General features: G+C 38.5%; 1 protein-coding gene across 5 annotated transcripts in view; it reads left to right on the top strand.

Moving 5' to 3' along the window:
• ACSL6 (acyl-CoA synthetase long chain family member 6) overlaps window positions 1-27,655 on the top strand; it is a 1,926,773-nt gene that overhangs the window by 1,503,123 nt on the left and 395,995 nt on the right. For all 5 annotated transcript variants that reach the window (XM_044069184.1, XM_044069185.1, XM_044069183.1 and 2 more), the window contains one exon: window positions 13,010-13,098. In XM_044069184.1, coding sequence (XP_043925119.1) covers window positions 13,010-13,098 — 89 coding nt within the window. The remainder of the gene's footprint in view (window positions 1-13,009; window positions 13,099-27,655) is intronic.

The following is a 27,655-nucleotide window of genomic DNA, read 5'->3' as shown; positions in this document are numbered from 1 at the left end:
ATGGCTGGTTATGACTAGGCTAAGTGGAAACATGTTTACACTAAATATAAAAAGTTTCCAAAAAGGGGTAGACAAAGAAATGAGGATGAATATGCTTTAGAGATTAACAACGGGGAAGGAAGTGAGGAGGTCACAAAGTGTTTTCGGGGAAACAAGAGTTTTTCAAAGGATATGATTAAAACAAAGTGTGTAATTAAAGAAAAAAGAACAGCAAACATCAAAAGTCTAAGGGACTGGTGGAAAAAGTGGTAGAAATGAAACAGTTGTTCACAAAGTATTACACCAACAAGAATTCAAGAAATTGAAATGTAGTGTGTTAACAGAGAGGTAGTATTAAATAAAACCAGAAATGAGAGTTCAGTGAGAAGATTTTTTAAGTAAATCAAATGAGAAAGCATGTGTAGAAAGTCTGAAAGGCACTATAAGGAAGAGATGGTCAGATCAAAATGAAGTTAGAAGGAAGACAAATAAGGCTTCAACGTAAAACTATAGGGATGCAATCAAAGATGACATTCTACATGGGAGAGATAATGACGCGTGTAATAACATGAAGAGGTTTTGGTTTAATAGGTAGCTCTAGGACTGAAACATTCCTGAATGGATTTGAAATATATACGCAGTTTGGACTAAGGAAGAATAGTTTAGACAGAAATGTAAAACTTGGTTTGAAATAGATTGCTTGTCAGTAAAGCATACTTGAAAAAATGCCTAAGAATATGGTTAGAAAGGAAGGAACCAATGGATTATTTTAATAACACATACTAAATTATATAGGATCCATACTAAATAAAAGAAACCACAATGTACACAAATGTGTTGGGAGCAGATGCTGCATTTACGTAAGACACTGATAAATATTTTTTTTTTCCATAATAAATCTTTATTGTTATATTATTTTCATACACAAGTAAAAACAAACACTGATTAAATATTTTGAGGCATTAGTGGACCATTGTACAGGATGCTGTGCTCAGTCTATCAACTGATTTCTTGATGGTGGTAAATGGTTTTCCTATTGCAGAAATAAAGTTGTTCCCAAAGAGAGAATACAGGGACGTAATGTGAGGGAGGTCAGAAGTGTTAGTTATGAGATGTTTGAATGTATAGAAATAATTTACAAAATTAAAACAGAGATATCTGAATAGTCTAAAGCATACTAAGGTACCAAGACCAGATGTGGTAGGGAATAAGTATATGAAACCTAATAAAAAGTGGGTGAGGAGACTACCATATCAGTTTCAGTGATATGCCAAGGATTTAACATTTCTGAGGTCTTAAAAACAAAGTATAATTGTTCTAGTTTATAAAAGGGAGAATAAAAGACCATCAGATATATTACCATATTACTTTTATAGATAGTTAATTGAAAATATTGAAAATATTCTCTTTCTCCTGATTCTGAATAACCTGAAACTTCGGAGCTTGTTTTTCTCTGATTTATACCATGGCATTTTGACCTGATAGAAACTATAGTAAGAGACATCCCAAATATTAGAGATAAGACCTACCCTATATTGCCATATTTATTTTTTATTAAATTATTTATTGATTGATGTTTGTTTACCGGGAAAGTCCGACTGGACACAGGTGCCCATTTTCAGCCGAGGCCTGGGGAAAAAAGCTCCAAGGTATCATATCTAATGAAATCAGTACTTGCAATAACACATTTTATAATACAGTTTCAGTGAATATGTAGCATGATACTCAGTGTACTAAAATGTATATTGATATTCACAAAACTTTAAATTTGCAAGCCTTGCTTTATAGATTGAAGAGTGGTGTATAAGGTAGATAGGAGTAATATAAGAATTTAAGAAATATGATAGATTGAAGTATTAGAGGAGATTAACAAGTCTGAGTCTTAACAAAAAAGTAGTGATGGAATAGTAATCTGACTGTGCTAATTTGAAGCAGGTGTAGTAACTTGTTATTTATAACCATTACAGAAGTCTTAAAAGACAAATTACCATCTTAAAAGACTGCATGCAACACGTGTTTGATAATTGTTAAGATTATTATTTATAACACAAAGGACAGGAACAATGCAAATTATATAAAGAATGTAGAGGTGGAATCTGTAATTTCATTCATGCATTTAGGTAAAAATAAGTCAGAGAATTCAAAATAATTATATTAAAACTAAAGTCAATGCTATAACAGCTGCATTTTTGCAAGTGGATACTAAATTAGGTGGTATGACATTAACTTATCTAATTAACATGTTGAAAGATAGCTTGCAAAACTATAGGTAGGTCATATGGTGCCCCAGCTAGTTACACAGAGTGGTGTGCACTTAACCAAACACTGAGGACCAAACAAACATAGCTTTTCTCAAAGCACACATTGATTATTGAGTGTAACTGCAAATGCAGGACTTCCATACATTTATAAAGCCACAATATGCCCTTTGCTTCATAAATGAATGCCAGTATTGCACTCATGTGGGATGGCACAGTGATGTAACAGTTAACATTGTCGCCTCACAGCAAGAGGTTCTCCAGTTTTATTCTCAGCTGCGGAGCATTCTGTGCGGAGTCTGCATGTTCTCCCTATGTTCACATGGGCTTCCTCCAGGTGCTCCAGTTTTTTTCAAACATTCCAAAGACATCTGTAGTGTTTCTCCCCAGGCCTCCACTGAAAATAGGCTCTGTCCTAGTCAAACTTTCCCAGTCAACATATGTTAAAATAAAATAAAAAAAATAAATGTGTCATCAGCACCTGCCAGTCATAGCCACCCCCTTGCCCTGCCCTAGTTACAGCTCTGCCAAAATGTATCCCTTTAATAATGTGTAGTGCTCACATATATGGGCCATTAATAACCAAATTAACTTATTTAGATATATATATATAGTGTCTTATGGAAGATGTTAACACTAGCACCCTCTTTTCCAGCTGTATATCTTAGAGAGTTTAGCAATGCCGATAGAAATAAGTAGGAGAGACCTCCTGTCAGGTTATGTGGATGTACTGAGAAAATCAAGTGGTATACAGAATGAATTGAGATGATTCTTCTTGCTAACAGGATGGAGAAGGTGCTTCATCTCTATGGTTCTATATATTTAAATGCTTATATTCCAAGAGTTATTATGTCATAATTAATCCCTTTTTCCTTATTTTACATAGGGTCAGAGTGCCACATCAACTTAGGGCTTAACCCGAATTATATCCCAAGTATGAAAAAAAACAACTAGGAATTTCTGTGGTATTATTTATTTAACATTTGTTTACCAGGAAAGTCTGACTGGGACAAAGCCCATTTTCAGCAGAGACCCAGGGAGAAATTCTTGAGATGCATGTCTTTGGAATGTGAGAGGAAACTGAAGCACCAGGAGGAAACACATGCCAATGCAGGGAGGGCATGCAGACTCTACACAGAAGGCACCCCAGCCAAGAATCAAACCAGAAAACATCTTCATGTCAGGGGACAACACTAACTGCTGCACCACTGCGAAGGCAGCATACCATTTATTCAAGCACATTGTCCACTCTTCACATAGATTTAATTAGAGATAATAACATAGCATTTTTGTACCAGGATGGGGCTAGCACCAGGAGCAATATATTTGAAATTTATTGGTGAAAAGCTGAAGATCTCTCTCTTGTTTCACTGAAATACCATTGCTCACTTGGGAACAAATGACTGCCTTATTGTTTTTTTTTTCTTCAGTTAAAGAGGTGTAATCTATGAATGAAATAACTGACAAATTAAAATCTCTATAGAAGCGAAGAAGGAAGTTTAGAATTTATGCCATATCTCTTGGGTGTTGAATTTTATTGTGTAATGATATTTACAGACAGCATTTTTATTTATTTTTGATGTCTGCATCATGGAATTTGTGTGAAAAATCTGTCATTCACATATTATTGAGATAATAGCACCCTGAAGTTGGCAGAGCCTGTTGTAAAATTCGATTGAGTTTTTAGCACATGTCCTTTTCTTAGCAATTTTTACTGTATTGTTTCCTTTTCTATGCCCCTCTAAACGTAATACTTCTTTCCTTAACTATTTAACACTTGTCTCCTAATGGGTATTTTCATGACGGGATTGTATCTGTTCCTTTCTGTGTTTCCCAAAAAATACCTTACCTACTATTAATGTCTCTGCACAATAATGTGTTCTATTAGCTTTCTTTTACCCAATGAAAATTTATCTGCACAGTACTATGTGCTGTTATTTTTTTCTTTTTCCTGTGGACCTCGCATGGTGGTTCTCATTAATTCATTTATTTACTTTTTTATAATCTTTTAATAGTCTTTAACTGATTCAATTTATGTGGCCTCTTTCTGTATATTACACATGTATATATATATATATATATATATATATATATATGTGCCAGTCCTAGGAAACCACTCATTTCCAAAGAAATTTGAAGAGGAGTAGATACATGCTTCATTTTCTGTTTCTTTTTATAGGAATAATGGGGCCAGTCATGTTACTAATGGCAACAGCTGCTCCCCCAGGGATGGGTACAGCATTCTGACACAACAGGGAAACCTTCCCTGTTCCCTCTCCAAAGACCAACATGAATAGCTCTCCCTTGCCTACTGAGGGGACTCCAACAGCCACAGAGGACATGGCTAACCCCTGGTCCATAGTGGCTATAGGTGCTACATCAGAGGGATCCGGGGTAAAAGATGAGTGGTCTGGCATACAACAAATGGCCAGAGCAGAGTCACCCACTTGCAGCTGAGGCAAATCACTAGCCTGCTGTGGTGGCAAAGGCAGTGTCCTTAACTTTTTCTTTTTGTGGCTGGAAGGAGGACCAGTCATGGGGCCAGTAGACTGTTCCATGTTCAAGCCAAAATGGTACCGACTTCCCAGGGAAGAAAGCATCAGATGATGGTAAAACTACCAGTCCACAAAAGTTTCTTTTTTGACAGAAAAAAACACAGCAAAAAACACTTTAAAACACCATTGCAGCCCCTCAATTGAAAAATAAGCACACTTTCTCCTCAAAAAATAAATTTTCGGTTAGTATGCATTACTTTTAAACTGACAGAGATATGTGCTCTCTTTGAAAGAAAGTTACAGTCTCAAGACAGCCCATTAAATAACAACACTCATAGCTTTAAAATAACTTTCCTGAAGAGGAATGCAATAAGACATCAACAAAATTTAAGAAAATGGAATTTTTTTTCCCCAAAGGGAACTTATCTGCCCAGCAAAGAAAAGTAAAAGATAAGTGTCAATCCTCCAAAGCATCAGAGGAGTGTACTGTTCAGCAGCAGTAAAGCCTTGTAGGGCTACATGCCCAAACCTGTCTTTTAGTCATCTCGGCTCGAACTGCTTGACAATTTTGTGGAAGGTGCCTGAAGCTTTGTCAGTTGGCCGGCTGCTATAGCCTTGGCAGGATATAACCCCATATAGCTAAGGCTACTGTATCAGTGATCAGTATGAACATCAGACATTCTACAAAAATAGTTTAAAAAAAATAAAAACAGTGCAAAATAGGACTTTTATAACATGTAAGGCATTCAGGGATGGAGGAAAGAGTTTTGTTGGAAAGAAAGAAAGAGCAAGGAAAGATGAAAATGTTTAAGTAAACGATACGGTTTGTATTTATGAATTTTAATAATAAAACAGCAAAAAAAGGAGATTGGTAGATTAAGGATTACTAGAACATGGTAAATAGATTCTTTTTGCACATTTGTGGTTTCATGAAGCTGAACGTAAGTACTTTGAAAATAAATGGGAGATTGTTAGTCTTTTATGGTCACTATGGTAGGAGGTATTGTTCTATGGAAGTAGTGGGTCTCAAAATAAGGATTAATACAGAGGATGGACTGGAAAAATAGAATGTGGAAATAATGTTAATATATGCTTATACTCATAACAGGGAGAAAAAATAAGCTTATTAAAAAAATAAAACATATTCTTTATGCCATCAAATGCTTTCCGTGGTTGAGGGACTTATGCTGTGAAATTAAGGAAAGAAATGTAAATCTGTCCCATAAATCTAAATATCCTATACCCTAACAAAATATTATTTAGGTATAGTAAGAAATCTTAAATTGTAAAATATAGCTAATGCTCATGTGGCAACATATCGTAAGGATTGTTTGTACCATTGCGTTGATTTTATATTCTTAGAAGGACATTTAGATGACTGATGGACCTGATTACTTACAAAACTAAGCATAATGAGTACTAATAAGAGGGGATATAAAGCAGAATCTAGTAAGAAATGTCTTTAAGCTCTCCCTAAGTTTACATCCTTATGGTCATGAATGTAAGATGGTGTTTTACTGAGGAAAGTAAATGTAGAAATGGAGGTCTTGCATAAAATATGTGTACAAAGCAATTTTCAAAATAGTTGGACTTTGTTTTAAGCTACATTGACTTAAAATAACTTCATCAGCTGCTAGGTACCAAATAATGTGGATGAAAAACAAATTAAAAAAGTGTTGGATTACCTCTTAAACAAAATACACACCTTCTAGCACATACAAATCTTTTATGAAGACAATGTCAGCAATGGAAATAAGGGACTATCCAGCAAGGACTGGAGGCATTCCATATTACATGCATCATTTATGTGTAAGTAGTGAGTTTCTGCTGGACTAATGGTGCTAATATAATAGAGGAAAGCAAACTAAAATCATTTCTTATGATTGCCTTATTATCTTCTACAGGAATATGTTATGTTTACCAGCTGTTACCAAAAAGATGTATGGCCTGTGATAAAAACAAGTGACAGAATTTTGGTGGAGAGATAAATGGGTCCTGTGACTGTGCTTGTTATAATTGATCACATGGGTTCACATATACAATACAATGCAATGTATGCAAATGTTGCATATCTTGTGTCTGTTCTCCAGTCCCCCTCCAAAGTATGACACAAATCATCTCACATTTAAGTTTCATCCTGACTAACCACTCACCAATGCACATTGGTCAGGCTTTGATGCAAAGTATACAAGCTGCCTAAATTCTAGGCCTGTGTGAGATGTCATGAAATGGAGCAGGACATCTTCTGGTATACCTGAGTTCTTCAGGAAACAAACATTTTCTATAGGTACTCAAGGGCTCATAGGATCAGAGGATCATAGGAGGTTACTAGGCTAATGATCCTAGGGCCCTTTCAAGACTAGCCACGTTTTACCTTTATTTCAATGATCAGCACCTATCTCCCCTGTCCAAGAGAGACACAGGTGGAACCCCCAGGGTGAATATATGGTTACCCATCCAATCATCCAGAATGCGTTTGAAGTGGGCCAGTGAGGTGCTCTGCTTGACATGAAGTGGGAGTCTGTTCCAAAGGTGTTCCAAAGGATAAAGCTGTTCCTCCAGCAGGTTTTATTAATGTTACATACCAGGTTAAGGCCTTTAGAGTGAGAAATGTACCATTTGACTTACGGATATGCAACATTTCCAATAAAGCATGGTCAAAGATTGACTTATATGCAAGGCAGAGATCACCTCTGAGCAGGCTGTATGAAACAAAATAAAGTGACAGTGATTTCAAACAATCCTCATAGGACAGATGGCGAAGACCTTGAATTTTCCTTGTAAGGAACCCTTGTGGCCTCTCCAATTGCTGCAGGTGCTTGGAAAGGTACATACCGAAAGGGCATTGTACTCAGTTATTGGCCTCTTAAGGGAAGAGTACAGGGAGGTTATAACATCTTCTTTTCTGGAGGCAATGTCCTTACTTATGAGAAGAGCAGTATATAATGCCCTTCTTACCACTGTGGAGACATGGTGATCAAAGATAAGGTTGCTGTCAACCTGTGTGCCCAGGTCTCTCACCACTGAGTGCATACTTAAGGTGTTGTTATTGATGTAGTAGCTATCAGGAACATTGTTCTTAATGAACAGGATGATAACACATTTTTTGCATTGCGTTTAAAACGTGACTTTGGCACCAATCATTTGTTTGTGTAAGACCCTCTTGTAGGATGTTGACATTGTTTTGAGAGTCTGTGACCACTCCCACTTTCCAGTCATCAGCAAACTTTGTCAGCCACAAAACTTTAGTTTTAGCTTGTACCTCAGTTACATTCATTTCAGCAACTGTACTAGCATACTTTTAGAAGTGTTCATTTTTGACAGGATTTGTATATCACATTTTAGTTTGCATTTTTCGATCTTTTGAGCTTTTCGACTACTGTTTGTGCCTATATTACTGTTTTACTACCTTATTTTCCTGTTTTTGTGAGCTTATATTGTTGATTGCACTTGTGGGCTAAAGTATTGCTTAAAAGTAACAAACAGGCTAATACACTCAAGTGTACCAGCCTTTGATAGCAATTTAGTCGAAAACAAAGCATTTACTGCATTTTTTCCTGTCTGTTTGCAAAAAACAAAAAAACCAAAAAAATATTTCTCCTTTCCTAAACTTTCCTAGTTAGTTGTTCCAGTGATCAGATTTTGCTGATCCCTGGGCTTTGTATTTGGTTTCTGTGTTCCTCCATTTTCTTGTGTGGCCAGAGGTAGTTTCTTTACTCACCAGTGGGAGTGGGGAGTACTGAGCTGCTTGTTTGTCCTCAGAGGAGTGGTTAGAAGCAGCAACTAGTAATTTGTTGGCCATTTTGGGTCATTTCCTGTTTTTCCAGCCCCTGCTATAAAGCACGCGTTAGCTTTTAGCGATTTATTAGCTGAGCTGCTACCGTTGCACACTAGGGCAGCGCCGGTTAAGCAGATTTAAACTATTAGGGCTACCTAAAGTCCACTCTTCAAATTTTCCCTTAAAACTACCTTCCTCCAAGTATACTACTGTTCTATTTAGTGTATCCTACAACTATAAATTATCTCTTCTTGACTCCCAAGTAGACTATTCTCTATCTGTATAGCTAAGCACTTGCTCCTACAGTACTTATCACCTCGATACAGCACTCTTGTTATAGAAAGTACCCCAAAAAAGCAAACCCCATTTCTCGGTCACCCACATCCCCCAGAACCTTTTTTTAAAGTTTTTCTGTCTATTCCTTCTAGCATGTCGAGGGATCAGTTGCTAATGTCCTCTCCTGCTCAGCTGGTGAACCTGGGAATATTGTGGCAATGTTACAATTGCCTCATGTACACAGACAACCCTCTCCTCCTCCCACAAAACACAAATACATGCGAGAGATGCAACTATATGGCCAAACTGGAGGCTGAGCTCTCTCAATATAGGACTGGCAAGACCAGACAGGAGGAGAAGGTAACCACACACACCATAGACCCAGTCTCACATAATACCATCACAACCTCAAATCATACACATAAACACAAAAAGACATACTCGGAGGCTCTGATCAAAAATCTACCAAAACAGCAGAGGCCACCAAAGCAGACACCCAAACAACTACCACCTCAGAACACAACACCTGCAACACATAGACCACACAGTCAGAGTGTCAAGCAGTCACAGCCCTTAAGGCCAAACACAATGCCAGACACACTAGTCATTGGTGACTCCATAGTCAAACACACTGACATCCCGCTCACCAGAATGAGTAAGGAGAAGGTCACAGTAAGCTGCCTGTCGGGTGCTAGAATCCGCCACATAACGCATGCACTCAGGTCTCTCAACAGCAGGTACAAGTACGACTCAATCATTGTCTACGCTGGTGTTAACGACCTGAGACGTACCTCCTTGGACTACATGAAAAGAGACATAGAGGAGCTCTCTGATTATGTAGCCCAGGCAGGTATGACCCTGACCTTGAGCAGTATCCTACCTTCACCAAGAATGATGCCACAATACAGAGATAAGATGATCAGCTTTAACAATTGGCTTAAACTCTGGTGTCATTCAAAGGGGATCCAATGTCTGTCTGCCTGGGATGACATGCTGGACAAGCCACGCTGCTTCGCAAGGGACGGCTTGCACTTGTCACCCCTGGGATTCCGGATTTTGGCAAAGGCTCTTGCCACCCCATAGTGCCTTTTTAGGCAAGGCTCAAATTATAAACCTACCACCCTAGAACAAAACAAAGAAAAGAAACTAAGGGTAATGCTGCTCAATGCCAGAAGTCTCAACCTCAAGATGCACACACTCGAGGCCCTTCTCAGTATGGAGAACATTGATGTCTGTGCTGTGACAGAAACCTGGTTCAAGGCTCCTGAGAGCACCCCAGCACTATCAGGTTTTACCTCATATCATGCGTTCCGGCCCCAAAACCCGGACAATACCAAGAAAGGAGGAGGGGTATCCATATTCATCAAGGACACCCACACCTCAAGATTGGTGGCATCGCACAATGCATCGGAAACCATCCAGGTGCAATTAACCATAGGCAAGACTGCTCTGCAATTTGTAGCATGTTACAGGCCACCCTCGCAAACTCAGGAACCTCATGTGGCCTTCCTGAAAACACTGGAGGGGATAAATGTATCTCCGAACAGCATCATACTAGGTGACTTCAACTACCCTAATATAGACTGGGAACACTACTCAAGCCCAAACACTCTAGCTCAAAAGTTCCTGGAATTCATAAACTCAAATGCCATGGAACAACTAGTCACCATCCCCACAAGAGGAGAGAACATACTTGATCTCATCATCACGAACATGGGAGCACAATGTTCAACGCCAGAAGTATACCCCTCACTGGTGAGATCTGATCACAAACTAATCTCGCTGGAGGTCCTCATCCCGCCCCCACCCGAAATGAAAAAGACCACAGTAAAGAACTTCTCTAAAGCCGACTTCACACTTCTAAAGACTAGTGTGGTCTCCTTTAAGGCCCCTGAGCCGGCGGTTAACATTACTCAAACCACTGAATCACTTACAAATGCCTTCTACCAGCACCTGCAGGGCTGCATGGATCAGGCAATCCCAAGCAAAACAAAGACTCTTTGTACCAAAGGCAAGCGTCCAGTCTGGTGGACCCCAGCCATAAACAAACTCTACAACAAAAGGAGAAAGCTACTACAAGATAGAGCAAAATCCTTAAAAGGTAAGACACCGCTGATCACTATAAGTAAAAGCTAAGAGCTCTCATAAAATCATCCAAAGCTAATTTTGAGAAAAAAATAGCTAAGGACTCTAAAGACAACCATAAGGCATTCTTTAGCTATGTCAGAAACCTAGGAGGAAACTCCCAGATATGCTCAGAATTAGTTCAAAATGATGTGAAGATTACTGATCCTACAGACATTGCCAACATACTGGCTGACAGGTTCAGTGCAAATTTCTCCCCTGCCCTAAAGGAGAGATATCTATACCAAATGATTCTAGCCCCCCAAACATCTCTAACGCCCAGGTGAGAACTGCTCTCTCCAAAGCAAAGAACACAGCATCCATGGGACCTGATGGTGTCCCCGGCTGTGTGCTCCATGAACTCAACGAGGAATTAAACCCACAGTTAGGACAGCTGTTTAATCTTAATCTCACCTCCGGATACGTACCCAGGGAGTGGCGCACAGCGACTGTGGTCCCACTCCACAAAGGCGGTGCCTCCACCGACCCTGGAAATTACCGTCCCATTAGCTTGACAAGCCTTATCTGCAAAGCCATGGAGAGGATCATAATGGATCTCATAAATAAAGACATAGGGAATTTGCAGACTTTAGATCCAACCCAGTTTGGCTTTGTCAAAGGCAGATCATGCCTTTTAAACTTGGTTGACTTTTTTGAAACAGTCACCAAGACCATTGACGAGGGAAAGGCAGTCCATACAGCCTACCTAGACCTGGCGAAGGCTTTCGATACAATACCTCACTCGGGTATCATTGAAAAACTCATCAACTTAAATGTAAACCCATACATTACAAGATGGGTTGCAAACTGGCTGAGTGACAGAACCCACAGGGTCAGAGTTGCTGGCGCCATGTCAGACTCAAAGCTTGTCACAAGTGGTGTTCCACAGGGCTCAGTCCTGGGCCCACTCTTGTTTGGCATCTACTTTTCTGAAGTACAAGCAAACACAGGAGGGTTATGGCTGACAAAGTTTGCAGATGACTGCAAACTGGGCGCCGTAGTTGAAAACACATCCGACACAGATATCCTTCAGAAGGGTCTCGCAGAAATGGATAACTGGTGCCAGAGCCATGGCCTTAAGTTAAATTCCAAGAAATGCATAGTCATACCCTTCGGGAAAAATAAGGTTACCCCTAGCTACCATATAGGTGGCAATCCCCTGAACACAGAAGAAGTTATTAGGGACCTGGGAACCCAGGTTGACAGTAGCCTTTCATTCGACACTCATATTGCTAAAGTAGTTAGGAAGACCTTCTACATTGCCCACCTTATCATGAAGGGATTCACATCTAGATCAAGGGAAGTCATAGTCTCCCTATACTCATCACTCATCAGACTAATGATCGAGTACAATGCCCCATTCGGAATGTATCTGACCCGACACTTGCAGCAGCTGGAGAGGCCACAAAAGTTCCTCACCAAAGGATAAAGGGTCTCAAAATCTGTCTTATGCTGCCCGACTGAAAGAACTCCAGTTGTATTCAGTTGCTTACCGCTTGCTCAGAGGTGACCTATGCCTGACATACAAGGCCATGTCAAACCCAGATTTGATGAACATGCTTCATCTCAAAAACTCTAGATCCCTCAGAGCCACAAGGGCGGGAGACTTAAACCTCGACACGGTTATTAATAGGACGTGCTGGAGGGATAGATTCATCACCCAAAGACTCCCTATGCTGTGGAACAAAATCCCGGTTTATGTGAAGCAGAGCACCTCGCTGGCCTTGTTCAAGAGGAATCTTGACCAATGGATGGGAGATCGCAGATACACCCCAGGGGTTACCTCAGTGTCACTGCTCGACAGAGGCACAGCAAAATAATGGGCATAGTTTCTCCAAACTAAAGGGGTGGCTTAAGCCACAAAACTATGGGCTAGGCTTATAAATGCCCTCGGGCAGATAGCCTAGTATGAACCTATGAACCTATGAACCTATGAACACATTTAATAAGGAAATATTGCCATTTCAGATTATATTGTTATAGCACCTCCTCTTTGATAGCAAAGTTATGTTTCACATATAAAAGTACATCACTAATTTTAGAAATGTTTTAACCTTATCTCATAAAATATTATTAAACAATATAAATTATTGTTGCAGGTCATGTTGGTGCTCCAATTCCTTGTAATCTAATCAAACTGGTGGATGTCGAAGATATGAATTATTTTGCTGCTAAAGATGAAGGAGAGGTAATTACTCCAAATTTAATAATGTGTAGGTGTGCATGCTATAGTTTGTTTTTAATAAGGCTGACTTAAAGTTAAAAATGAGCGAAAAACTCATATTGATTGAATGCATCTTTGAGTTTAGAAGATACTGTACAGAAAAAAAACAAAGTAAGTTTGGGCAGTGACTACAAATTTATGGAGAATCTTAACATTCTTCATACTGTTGATAAAAATACACTTGTGTTCTGCATGTAATATTTCATTCTGAACTTGTAAATTGCAAATTGTAAATGGGCTAATTTTCTGATAATATTCAAGCTTTGTCAAGTTCAGCTGCATCTGATTCTTTTGGGTCCCTATCAGTTCAGTGAAAAATCAGTTCAGCGAATGGCATTTTTGGTGCACTTACATCGAACATGCTGTTCGTCAAACTGTTCATACTGAGATCATGATGCAGTGAGGACTGGGAAATTCGCCCTTTTCCCACTGTAGTACTATCTTAGAATTGGTACATATAATTAGTGGGGGGTGAGAGGGTGCAGACCATCACATGAGGGGAATTCGATGAACAGCATTTCTGATGAAATACTGTTCGATAAACTGATGGTTTGATGTAGTGATATAGACCCATTTCTTTCTAGTATCACTTTGATATGCATTGTGGGATATCATATAGGAACAGCACCCCCCCTCCACACATATACACAAACACACACACTTCCTGGTAAATTCTTCCCCTGTTATCATCAGTCATTCCGTTTCTTCGTGCCCTAGCTATGGATAAGAAAAATATTTACATTATGCCACTTCCACCAATTATGTGTCTCAAAAAGGAATAATCCAGGGATTGTTCACTAAAACCATCAAATATTGTAGCATCACTCATTATTTTATTTCTCATAGCATATTGGCAATGTTTACATTAGAGTCCCATCCCTCATTAATCTTTTTTCCTTTTTAGTTAGCAGTTATGTAAGTTCTGACCTTCCCAACCCTATCACTAATATTTGTTTGTTGATTGTCCATTTAGTGCTACTTTGATGAGGCCTGGAATACATACTTCCCACCTGTCTTTGAAAGTTCTGTTGCAAATTTTGATGCATTCCCAACCACTTCTTCCCAGATTCCATGGTCCCATTCTTTTGATTCCTCATTTTCCTTCCTATACCTCCAACATCAGTCAGAGTTTGTGTGTGTGTGTGTGTGTGTGTGTGTGTGTGTGTGTGTGTGTGTGTGTGTGTGTGTGTGTGTGTGTGTGTGTGTGTGTGTGTGTGTGTGTGTGTGTGTGTGTGTGTGTGTGTGTGTGTGTTTCATTGTACATGGTGTACAGAACCAGTGACCAATACTCTATTTACCCTTGTATCTATTCCCATGCTTTTCCAACTTTCTTCTCCACTGGCCCATTAGTTTTTTTCTGTCCTCCCAAATTTTTATTATCTTTTTCTTCTTCTTTCTCTTCCTCAAATCTTTGGAAATTAGCTTGCTTCTACCTTTCTCATTTTATTAGCCTCTTGCTTTTTCTGTTTCTCTCTCTTCTGTGACTTTGACTTTATTTCCTATCCCCTTGATCATCTGATCCACTATTTCCTCAGTCTTCTACCATCTATCTTTCATGTTTCCTTTCTAGCAATTGCAAATTGGTGATGACAAAGGATAGGTGGCTGCAGGAGGTTAATTGGAATAGGGTAGGGCAATATTATGGCAAGTCAATGGCTGATTACCTGTGAAAAAGCAGCTGGAGTTAGCTACTTTCATTCACAGACTGCCTTAGTATCTGCTCATTCTAACCACTCTACTGATTTATACACTTTAGATTTCTGGTTGTAATAAAAGAAAAAAAATCACATTACTGTATTTCAGCTTATTTTACTCGAACACATACAAACCACTTCAAGCCAGATCAATGACTAGTTAACAGTGATCAAATGGCAACTGAAGTCAGTCACTTTTATCCATAGATGACCTCAGTACCCACTCATTATATTCAGTTTGACTTGCATAGCTCTCATATGCCCCATTGTGACTAAATAAAAATGAATAATAATAGTCACAGTAATGTATTTCATTATGTTTTACTCATACATGCTCTAGCCTTGCCAAGATAGATCAACAACTGTTTAACTGTGGTCAAATGACAGCAGGGCTTGATAATTTTCATCTGCAAAATACTGCCTTGCCCACAAACTACAGACACATTATTGAATGTTTCCCCTCACATAGCCGGTCTGATTGTGATGAAATAAGTGAATAGATGCATAAATTATGGTCACATAACATATTTCAGCTAATCACTGCCAAATGCATACAGTGCTACTCATTCCCCCCTACATGTGCAAGTGCACCCCATGTGTGTACCCAACTGCATGCCTCCAAGTTCTAGCCACTTACTTTATTGACTGTTTATATCATGTATGTCTGTTTATGAAATAAAGAAATACATGCATAAATAATGGCCACAGTAACTATTTCAGCTTGATGCTATCAGACTTATACAGTGCAGCTCACTGCACTCCTCCACCACACTCAGATGAGCCCACTAATTACAGCTATTTGAATGACTGGTTACATCTCAGATATCTGATTATGAACAAATGAATGCATTGGACAAGGTAATGCATTTCATCTCTTTGCCATTATATGTACTACACAGCACTGAGATGAAATACATTACTGTAGCCAGTTCATTCACTACAAACCCAACTGCACCACACAGACACACACACACATGCAGACATGCCCACCTATGAAAGCCACTTAATTCATTGTGTACACCTCAGATGTCAATATGTGATCAAATGAATGAAGAAATACTTAACGGCCACAGTAAAGTATTTGGGTTCATTGTTGACTGATGTATAAAGTGCAATCTACTGCAACTTCTAACACACACACACACAGTTATGCCCACCAGTTACATACACTTTATTAACTATGTATGCCACAGATGTCTGAATGTGATCAAGTGAATGAATAAATGCATAAATAATGACCACAGTAATTTATATCAGCTCATTGCTGTTAGTCATATACAGTGCAATACCATGAAACCACCTAAACACAGTCACAAACCCAGATATGCACACACATGAACACACACACACAAACACACACACACATACGCGCACAGATATGTCCACCTACCAAAGCCACATAATTCACTGTGTACACCTCAGATGTCTATATATGATCAAATGAATGAAAAAAATACTTAATGGCCACAGTAAATTATTTGGGCTCATTTTTGTCTGACGTATGTGGAATTCACTGAAACCCCTAACATAAGCACGCACACACACACACACACACACACACACACACACACACACACACACACACACACACACACACACACAAAAACACAGATATGCCAACCAGTTACATACACTTTATTGGCTAAGTATGCCACAGATGTCTGAATGTTATCAAGTGAATGAATAAATGCAAATAATGACCACAGTAATGTATATTAGCTCATTGCTATCAGCCATATACATTGCAACCCTTTAAAACCACCTAAACACGCATGCAGATAGACACATACACACACCCACACAATATTCAAAAGTAAATAGAATCATTTTAATGCCTTTTATTTGAATAACATTTCAATGATCTCTCTGCAGTATTTCATCAAACTATTCACATTTTAACCATCAATTGGTTGTAAAGGCAATTGTAAAGGCAATGAAAACAAAACAAATAAATGGTGACATAGTATATTTTAGTGGGCTCTACAAGATTAAGTAGAGGAGCAGACCTTATTGAACATCTTTGTAAATGATGATGGCCTGAAAGGAGAATTATGCCATACGAGGTAAAAAGATATATTAAAATGTGGGCTGGAAATAAGAAGTGACTTGGTAAGACTAGAAGACTAACAAAGCTAGAACCCCTTCTGATTTACTACAAAACAGTATAATAAGTGCTAAAACAACAATAAAACTCATGAAGGGTGCGTTTACACATTAGAGGGTGATAACAGTTAATGGAAGCACCCTTGGAGTTTCATTTCTTAATGAGCAAAAACTAAAAGTACTGCGTTTAATAATACTGATGTTGTTCTGACTTTGTACCCAAGCATTTCACCAGATTTAGCAACATGTAAAACTTTGGCTACAACAAATCTAAGGAATGTTGTCTTACCTCTCGTTATATGGCATAGTACATTGAGGCACTTTAAAACTGTTGGATGAATGCTGAAGAATTTTTTTACTAAGTGGAAAAAATAGTCATCAAATGGTGATGGCAGACAGGTTATATGGTAATATAGCCCTACAACTGTTATAGAATCAGAAATGTACAAAACTCCTTGCCAACATGAGTACATGTCGCTGTTAGTGGTTCTGCAGTGTAAAATATATGAGTGTGTGTGTGCGTGTGTGCGTGTGTGCGTGTGTGCATGTGTGCGTGTGTGTGTGTGTGTGTGTGTGTGTGTGTGTGTGTGTGTGTGTGTGTGTGTGTGTGTGTGTGTGTGTCTGTGCGTGTATTTAAGACAGCTTGACCTTTTGCCTTTCTGAGATTCTTATCCAGTTTCCTCATCCCCATAGTATCTCTCCTGTGTTGGAGCAGATATATTTTGAATAATTGCCTGTAGTGTAACATTTGGTGATGCTAATAGCTATTGCAAATTCTTAATGTAATGGTCCTTGAAATTTTAGAGACAGGCATGGTGGTCTACATTAAAAAAATCCTACTGAGTTATTTCTCCATGAATATTAGTATACTGAATTCTCACTTGTAAGACTTTACCAAAATTTGACCCTTTACCCTGATGACTATGCTCAGAAAGATGTCTTATAACTTCTGAAACCCACCAAAAGCATTTCAAAAACATGGATTCCATGTTCTCTTTACAGTGCTATTTTACCAGGAAAGACAGAATGGAGGAACAAAATATTTGCTAACATTTCTAAAAACATTATTTTATAACTGCATCTACAAATAATTATTTTTAAATACTGCACACTTTAATTTTAAACAATTAAAATTGCTACTGTATAACAAATTGTTCAAGATATTTTCATCATCCATTTGCATTCAGAAACTTAAATGGATGCAGAAGGATGCCGTGAGAGAGTATGTTTCTCTATGAGAAAACCATGACCAGCTGTTGGAAGTTAGTGAATTATCGCTGATAAAATATGTTTGGCATTTGCTATCATGGCTACATATTTGCATTAGTTATTCCATTAAGTGAATGAAATGATATGAAAGAAGAACATATGCTATAGATTGTCTAAGTTAAAGCCATTACAAGAAGATTGAAAAAAGGACCTGTTATATGAGAATAATGAACTAAAGGTACTGCAAAGTATAAACATCATAGGCATACATCTCAGCTGTCACATATTTATGTCATACATGTAGGCTCTCAGAAGCTCAGTGCATGCCAGAAAGAGGCCACTATCCTACTGCTCTAAAATTGTCTAGCAGTTCAACGTAGAGGTTTAAGGCTACAAGCTGTTATCTAACGTCATCCTGTAGTCCTGAGTTTGATTCCATCACTTTCCACTTGCAAACCAGGTAACAGTGAGTGAATCATTTAACTTGACAGTGTTCTTGCGTTACTCTGTGGATTTAACTAAATAACACATAAATAAAAAATAAATTTTAAAAGTATATATATTTTAATAGTTATGCAATTAGAGGCCATCTAATTTTTGTACTAGATGGAAGATCCTTATTATAAAAAAAAATTGTCAGGTTAATATCTTTGTTAGGCACACTATTGAAAGTTCAAAACTTTAGAGTGTTAATCCTAAAACTCCCAATAATTAATTGTGATCCTGATGATAGTAAGAGAGTGAAGTGCAAATCTTACTCTTTGCATGTTATGTATAGGCTCAAGCCCCTGTGCACTCCCTGATGTGGAGGGACAGCACCACCACCATTCCCCTTCTACTTAGATATAATAAATCTGCAAAGGCTGTACCATGGAGAAGGGTTTTCTGAGATGCAGCAGTTTCAGACTTAGCACATATTTCCCCCCTAATCTCACTTATTTCTTCATAGCTTTGGAACTTGCACTATTGGGTTTCAAAAATATAAAAGGAACTAAGGCCCAACTTTGCTATACAGTCCTGCCAACATCACACAGCTTGATTTATATATATATATATATATATATATATATATATATATATATATATATATATATATCGGTCCACTACATAATCTCGAAAGTTCAAAAACCCCAGCATCAGAATCCCAAAGTTCAGATGCTCGAGATTTTGAAATCTTGAAAAAAAAAAAAAAAAACACACACACAAAAAACAGTCCAAACTCACATTTTTGAAGGGGGGCAAGCCCCCCTGCATCTCACACCCCTGCTACTTAAATATACCAACTCCAAGATCTCGCTGCAATGTAAAGAACGGGAAAGCTCCCTTTCTGCATCGTATGGCGATGTCCATTATACACTTTCGAGATTTCAAAATCTTGAACATCTGAGCTTCGGGATTCTGCTCGAGATTTTGAACTTTTGAAATTATGTAGTGTACCCTTAGATATATATATATATATATATATATATATATATATGTGTGTGTGTGTGTGTGTGTAGATATATATATATATATATATATATATATATATATATACATTTATATATATATATATATCTATTTATATGTATGCATGTGTATATATATGTATGTATATATATATATATATATATATATATATATATATATGTATGTGTATATATAGATATATATATATATATATATGTGTATCTATCTATATATATATATATATATATATATATATATATATAAGAAGCTACTACATGATAGAGTAAAATCCCAAAAAGGAAAGGCATCTCTGATCATTACTAGCAATAAACTACGATCCCTCATAAAATCATATGAAGCTACTACATGATAGAGTAAAATCCCAAAAAGGAAAGGCATCTCTGATCATTACTAGCAATAAACTACGATCCCTCATAAAATCATCTAAGGTCAGCTTCAAAAGAAAAATTGCACAAGATAATCACAAGGCCTTCTTTAGTTATGTCAGGAACCTGGGTGCCAACTCCCAGATATGCTTGGAGTTAGTGCAAAATGACAAAAAATACACTGAACCCACAGACATTGCCAACATCCTGGCAGACAGGTTCAGTGCAAACTTCTCCCCCCCTTCCCCCCCAAAAGAGCAGTTGTCTATCCCAACAGAGTGTAGCCTCCCTGACATCACAGATGCACAGGTGAGAGCTGCCCTCTCCAAAGTAAAAAACACAGCATCAATGGGACCGGACGGTGTCCCAGGCTGTGTCTTACACGAGCTCCAAGAAGAACTGAACACTCACATAAAATCACTGTTCAATCTCAGCCTTACTACAGGATATGTACCCAAGGAATGGCGTACAGCGTACACAAAGGTGGTGCCACAATGGACCCCGGGAACTATCGCCCTGTAAGCCTGACTAGCCTGGTCTGCAAATCTATGGAGCGTATCATCATGGAACTCATAAACAAAGACATTGGGAACCTCCAAACACTGGATCCTACCCAGTTCGGCTTTAAGGGCAGATCTTGCCTCTTGAACCTGGTCGACTTCTTTGAAACAGTCACCAAGGCCATAGATGAAAGGAAGGTAGTCCACACAGCCTACCTGGACCTTGCAAAAGCCTTCGACACAATACCCCACTCGGGCATCATAAATAAGCTCACCAGCCTAAATATCAACCCCTATGTCACAAGATGGGTTGCAAACTGGCTCACTGGTTTTGTATGGTGATGGCTATGTGGAAGTGTCATTGAATGAGCTTAATATAGCTTATAAGAGTGAAAATATTACTTTGAATGACCTACTACTGAATTATCAAACAACAGACAAATGTAATTACTTGACACAAACATATCCCAAAGTCCCGACAATATTTGGAATCCCCAAAATTCATAAAAGCATCAGGAACCCCCCCCCCCCAAGACCTATTGTGGATGCAAAAGCATCAAAAACTACTACCCTAGCTAATTTTATAGACTTTCGTTTGAATACAGTTGAAATATTTTAATAAGGTATATAAAAAATATAATAACAAGGATTTGTATTTTGTCACCACATTTAGTTGCTTCAGCACAGTGTTAGTAGATTTTTGAAATTTTATTGGGGTTATATTATGTCCTTGAAAGACTTAGATCTTGGTGGGCACCCTATAATGTCCTATAGGAGAGGTAGGAATTTGAGGGACTTTTTAGTTAAACCAGATTTGTGTTCCCTTGTAATAAAGTTCCAAGAAATGTGGTTAAATATGGTACAACACCATGTGACAGGTGTAAGCCTGCAAACATATTGTTGGAAGCTTTAAAAAAAGTATTAGGTATGTTTTTCATCCTCAGGAATGTTTTGGTTGCAATACAGAGGGCATTATTTATGCCTTTTGTTGCCCTTGCAATCTCTTTTACATAGGATAAAGTAAGAGACCATTTAAAGTAAGATTATTAGAAAATGTTAGGTATATTATTAATAAGAAAAAAGAAAGCCCAATAGCTATGCATTTTGAACAAGTACATGGAGGTAGTAGTGATGTTCTTTGTGGGTCTATATTGGAAAAAGTGTGTAGTTACCCATTTGAAGAATGTAATAATAAAAATGTATTATTGTACAAAGAATCTGTATATATTTTAAAGTTTGACACTCTAACCCTCGTGGGTTAAATGCTGAAATTAGTTGGAGGTTTTTTATTTGATGTGCATTTAATTGTTTTATTGTCTTAATTAATCAATTTTGTGTTTGAATTAATTGATGTATGTATTTAAGGAAGGTGTATTTTTGATATGGTATTACTCCTCGAAGACTTTTTTACAATCGAGAAGTTGGAGAATAAAGAAAGTTGGTTTGCTAGCTGGTGGTTCTTCCTTTCATTGTTGGCATCTTTTTTTGTGGTCTACAATATACTGAAGGATTCTTGGGACTGTTTAAAGAAAATCAAGAAAGAACTATACAGTGAGGATTTGATTATGGTCACGATAGATGTAAAAGATCTATTTAGCATTATACCACACAAAGGCAGCTTAGAAATGTTCTATGATTTTTTTATGTAGTCAAACTAACCTAAGCCACAATAGAATACTGATGTTTAGGACCCTAATGGAATCGGTGTTTAACAACAACTTTATCATCTTTGAGAACCAGATATTCAAACAAACAACAGGTGTAGCAATGGGGGTGGCATGTGCCACCCTGTTTGCAAACATCATCTTGGCCCAGTGGGAAGTGACACAGGTATTCACCTCGCAATGGTTTAAATATTGTAGGTTTTATGAGAGATTTCTAGATGACATACTTATCTTTTGGGCAGATAATGAGTTAGAATTGAATGAGTTCTTTGCCTACTTAAATACCAACACCTCCTTTTTGAGTTTTACTATGGAACAACATAGACATAGAATTAATTTTCTAGACATTCTTATTGCTAAAGATGATTTAACAAACAACTTCACTACAACCATTTATAGGAAGCCCACATATTCTAACACCCTCCTACATTTTGAAAGTGGTCATCCAGGTTTCCAAAAAAGATCATTGATCAAAGGCCAATGTGTGTGTTTAGCACGAACAGTGAGTGATTTGGAAATGTTTTTTTGAAGAAAAGACCCTCCACAGATGGAACAAGCAAGTCAGATATTAGGTAAATTCCTCTAAAGTTAGTTATGAGGCCAAATTAGCTTCCTTAGTTAAAGACAATCATAAGGCATACTTTAGCTGTGTCCAAAATCTAAAAGGGAATACCCAGCTATGTGCCGAACTCCTAGTGGGCAGTACCATTCATACTGATCCTGAGGAAATTGCTAAGCTGTTAGCTGAAATTTCACTCCCCTGTCCCTACCAGCCATACCCGAAAGCATAACTGACACCTGCCTCACCCCAGTCTCACCACTGAGCAGGTCATATCCACGCTCTCCAAGGCCAAAAAAATGGCCTCTATGGGACCAAATAACATTTCAGGCATCTTACTAAACAACCTAAAGCATGACCTAATGGATCCACTTGGCAATCTCTTTTACCATAGCCTGAGCACTGTCTATGTTCCAGCAGAGGGGAGAACAGCGTCTGTAATCCCTTTGCACCAAGGGGATCCATCAACTGACCCTGGGAACTATAGACCCATAAGCCTAACCAGCTTTATCTGCAAGGCCATGGAAAGAATCATCAAGGACCTTATCAACAAGGACATAGACAAACATAAACTCTTGACCCTACCCAGTTTGGCTTCATTAAGGACAGATCATGCTTACTAAACCTGGTGGACATCTTCGAGAATGTCACCAAAACCCTGGATGAAGGCAAAGCTGTACATACCGCCTATCTTGACTTAGCCAAGGGTTTTGACACACTACCCCACTTGGTTATCATCGAGAAACTCTCCCAGCTGGGGATTAACCCATATGTCATTAGATGAGTAGCCAGCTGGCTCACTGACTAAACCCATACTGTCAAAGTTGGGGATTCCACCTCTACCAGTAGAACAGTTACCAGTGGGGTATGACAAGTTCTGTGCTGGGCCCTCTGCTGTTTGCAATCTATTTCTTGGAAGTCCAGGTGAAAGTGGATGGCCTATGGCTTATCAAGTTCACATATGACTGCAAACTGTGAGCAATCATTGAGTTCCCTAAAGATATTAACATATTACAGGAGGGGTTAACACAGACAGACAATTCGTGCCAAAGCCACAGTCTAAAACTAAATGCAAAAAAGTGCATCATTGTCCCCTTTAGCATAGAGGTAGCCCCTGCAAATTACAATATAGGCAGCATTCCCCTAAGCTTGAACCCAGTCGTATGTGACTTGGGAACACAAGTTGATAGCAGTCTAAACTTCGATCACCATGTGTCCCAAGTAGTAAGAAAAGCTTTCTATGTTGCACACCTCATAAGTAAGGGTATCGGATCCTAGACCAACAATGTTGTAACTCCTCTGTACTAAACTCTCATCAGACCACTAACAGAGTACAATGCTCCCTTTTGCATGTACTTCACCAGACACCTGCAGCAGCTGGAGAGACCACAGAGGTTCCTGACCAAGAGAATTCAGGGACTCAAAAACATGACCTACTTGGAAAGACTGAAAACTCTGTCACTGCACTCTGTGTCCTACAGATTGCCGATAGGCAACCTATGCATGGCCTACAGAGCAGTCTATGACCCTGCCCTAATAGAAATGCTGCATGTCCGCAAATCAAATGGGACAAGAGTTACTCACTCCAGAGATGTCATCCTAGCCTGTGACTTAAACAAAATATGCTGGAGAGACAGATATGTCTCCCAGAGACTGCTGCTACTCTGTAATAAACTCCCAATTCACGTTAAGCAGAGCTCCTCAATAACTCTATTTAAGTGCAACCTGGACAGCTAGATGGGAGACCATAAATTCACTGCTGGGGTGGCAGCTATGTCCCTCATGGACAGGGGCAGCCAGTGCTGATCATAGATTCCCTCTGCAAACAATCAAACCATCTAACAATAGTCAGTTATGGAACACAAGTATTACATGGCTAGGCTTGTAAAGGCCCTAGGGCCATTAGCCTAGTAACCGCCTATGACCCTATGAACCTATAAGGACTAAGAAAGAGTTGCAAGCTGTCTAACCATGTTTGTATGTATCTGAAGAACTCTTGGGTGAGTGTTTGTAAGATTTGCAGGTCAGGTGCAGTGCAGATGCACATTGAGTCATCTGCACATTGGATAAGGGTGGTATGTTTGGTGACTGAGTATAGATCATTTATAAAAATATTATAAAGAATGTATCCTAATTTGGAGTCCTGTGGTACCCTACTGTTATCAGTAAGAATGTGGAGTACTATTGCTGCTGTTTGACTGCTTGTTGTCTACTTCTGAGGTAGCTGTGGAACCAAGAGAGTGTTGGGGGTTAGTATAATGGCTAAGGTGTTTTCCTCATAAACAGAAGGTACAGGGTTTAATCCTCACCTTTAGAAGGAAAATTAGCTAGGCTTAAAATGGGCCACAGAGGTAGCTAGCCTAGTAATTACCCATGAATTAAGGGACCTCCTTAGAATATAGTCTTATAGAGGAAAGTTTTGTAGCAGTTTGAGGGGACAGACACTGTTAAAAGCTTTTGACAGATGTAGGAATAACAAGAAGACCAAATTGCCTGACTTCCTACTCTTATTTACATACCAATAAAACCCAGTAGTGCAGTTTAGTACTATGCTTAGGACGAAAGCCATGTTGGGTGGGGTAGTGAAGATTATTGCTGTTTAGATAGTGTACCAATTGAGAGTAAATACATTTTTAGGATTTTGGATAAAGGGAAGAGTATAGTAACACATCAATAGTTAGATTATTCTGCTGTGGTTTCCCCTTTATGCAGTGGAATTGTATATGCATTCTAACCTTCTGTGATAGATCTGTTTATTAGTATTGATACTGGGTAGGATATGACTTTGGCTGTAGTTTTTAAGAATGCTTTCAGGAGACTGTCTGCTGCTTTGCTTGTGTTTTTTTTAGTTTTACCGGGTATATTTTTTTTTTGGCAAAGGGGGGGGGGGGCAGGGTTGTGTTGTCCAAATTGCCTTTGGTTGGGTATAGGCTTAGAAGTTAGAGGGCTGATTGTTTATGATGGGGGGGGGGGGCTAAATCTTGGAGGAAGTAGTTGTTAAAGTTTGACACTATAGCCATAGGGGAGAATTATGGGGATGGTGTTAGTTGTGTTAGTTGGGGATGATATCCAGGATTAAGTAGGTTCTTGGCAGATGTCCAAATAGTCTGGGATTGTTCTAATGATTTAGTTGGAGGATTGTGTGGTGTTGTTTTAGTCTAGTTTTATGTTGAGTTTATACTTTTCAACTGTTTTTAATTAATTAGATTTTCTTGTGCTGTGTCGTAATGCCAAGTATTTCAGGCTTTATCTCTTATTTTCATTAGGTGTCTGGTATGTTGATATAGCCAGGGTATGGGATTTTGTTTTACCTTTTTTTCCTAATTGGGACATGTTAGTTTAGTAGATTGTTAAAGATGCTGTTAAATTTCAAAGTAGCTGTCTCAAGTGGTAATTGTGGTAATTGTTTTAGCATTCTCCAGTTGTATTGTTTTAGGGTATTTATAGTGTTATGAGGGTTGAAGCTAATTTTGTTTTGATCTGTCTGCATGTTGTTTAGCAAACTAGATTGTGAGTCTGTTCATATAATAAGGAGGTGGTCACTTAAGTGCTCTGGTAGCACATCAGTAGAAAGGATGCTGCCAGGTTTTGAAAAGAGAATCCAGTCTAGTATTGAGGTCTTCTTGGACAATTTATTATGTCTAGTGGGGGATTTTATGAGTTGAATGAAGCTGTAAAGGTTGGCTGAAGGGAGATGGATATCAGATTGGAATTGGGCCCAGTGTATGTTAAGGTTTCCTTGAATTGTTGTTTCTTGCAGGATACTGATTGACACCGAGGATAAAATATCTTCTGTGGTAGTGATATTATTTTCTGGTGGGATGTGCAGTGCAATGATACAGGCACTTTTGGATGGGTTGAGCTTTAGTACAGATACTAGAATTAAACATTCTGGAATGAAGGATTGGGTGCTGGATTGATGTTAATTGGAAATTAGTAGAGTGTAGGATGACAACTGCTTCAGCTTTTTTGTTTTCTGATATGCATGAAGAATGCTATATCCTGCTAGAAGGATTTCATTGTCTTTAATATCAGGTTTGAGCCATATTTCTGTGATTGCCTGTATGTCTGGGTTGTGGAGAGACACAAATGTATGAAAAGCTGCTGTTTTGTTACATTTACTTCTGAGGTTTATATTTATCAATTTTCGCCCATTAATATTAGGATTGTTGGAGGATGGGAATGAGAAATGTAATGTGTCTGTTGTGAGTGTGGGGCCAGGATTTGGGTGAATGTCTCTGGAGAGTTGAAGTAAAGACAGTTGGTAGTAAGTTGGGTATAGGCAGTTAGTTTTATGTTTAGAAGCTATAAGTAGTCTGTGATTAGGGTTGGTTAGAGGTTAGTATTTGATTTTAAGTGGGTGGGCACTGAATAGATTATACAGAATAGGAGCTATAGGGAGTTTGTAGCAGGCATAGTTATAATGGAGAACTGAGACATAGCCTTTTGGAAGGAAGCTACTATCTAGTTATGTATAATAGCAAGTTATATGAGCTAAAATAAGGATTGTTAGGAGCAGTATCATTTGAAGTAACATATGATGTGTAGGTATTGAGATGCTTATAGTTCATGGGGTCCAGTGTTAAGAAGTACAATAGTATCATAGGCTACTTATTACAAAGGAATTATGTGAGGTGGGTGAGTTTTACTAGGTGATGGATCAATAGGAGAGGGGTGTAAAGTAGGTGAGGTGGGAGTGTGAAAATAAATGGGGTTAATGTTAGCTGAAAATATGGCAAGTGGAGTTTTGTTTAGTATAATGGTAGAAGAAGTGGGGGTCCATGAGATAAGGGGTAGGGTAGAAGAAGAAAGTACTAGTTGGAGGAGTCTATATTGTAAAGTCGAATGCTTACCTTATCGAATCCCTAAACGTCGACCCATTGAACCGCGAAAAGATCGAACGTCCAGAAGAGCGAAACCAGAAAATGTTGAATTGTCATGGTTGGCCTTAAGTGTA

This window comes from Protopterus annectens, chromosome 4.part0 (genome assembly GCF_019279795.1).
Source record: "Protopterus annectens isolate FY-2018-M chromosome 4.part0, PAN1.0, whole genome shotgun sequence".
Lineage (NCBI taxonomy): Eukaryota > Metazoa > Chordata > Ceratodontiformes > Protopteridae > Protopterus > Protopterus annectens.
The sequence above is the reverse complement of the archived record's forward strand: the minus strand, read 5'-3'. Positions and strand labels throughout refer to the sequence as shown.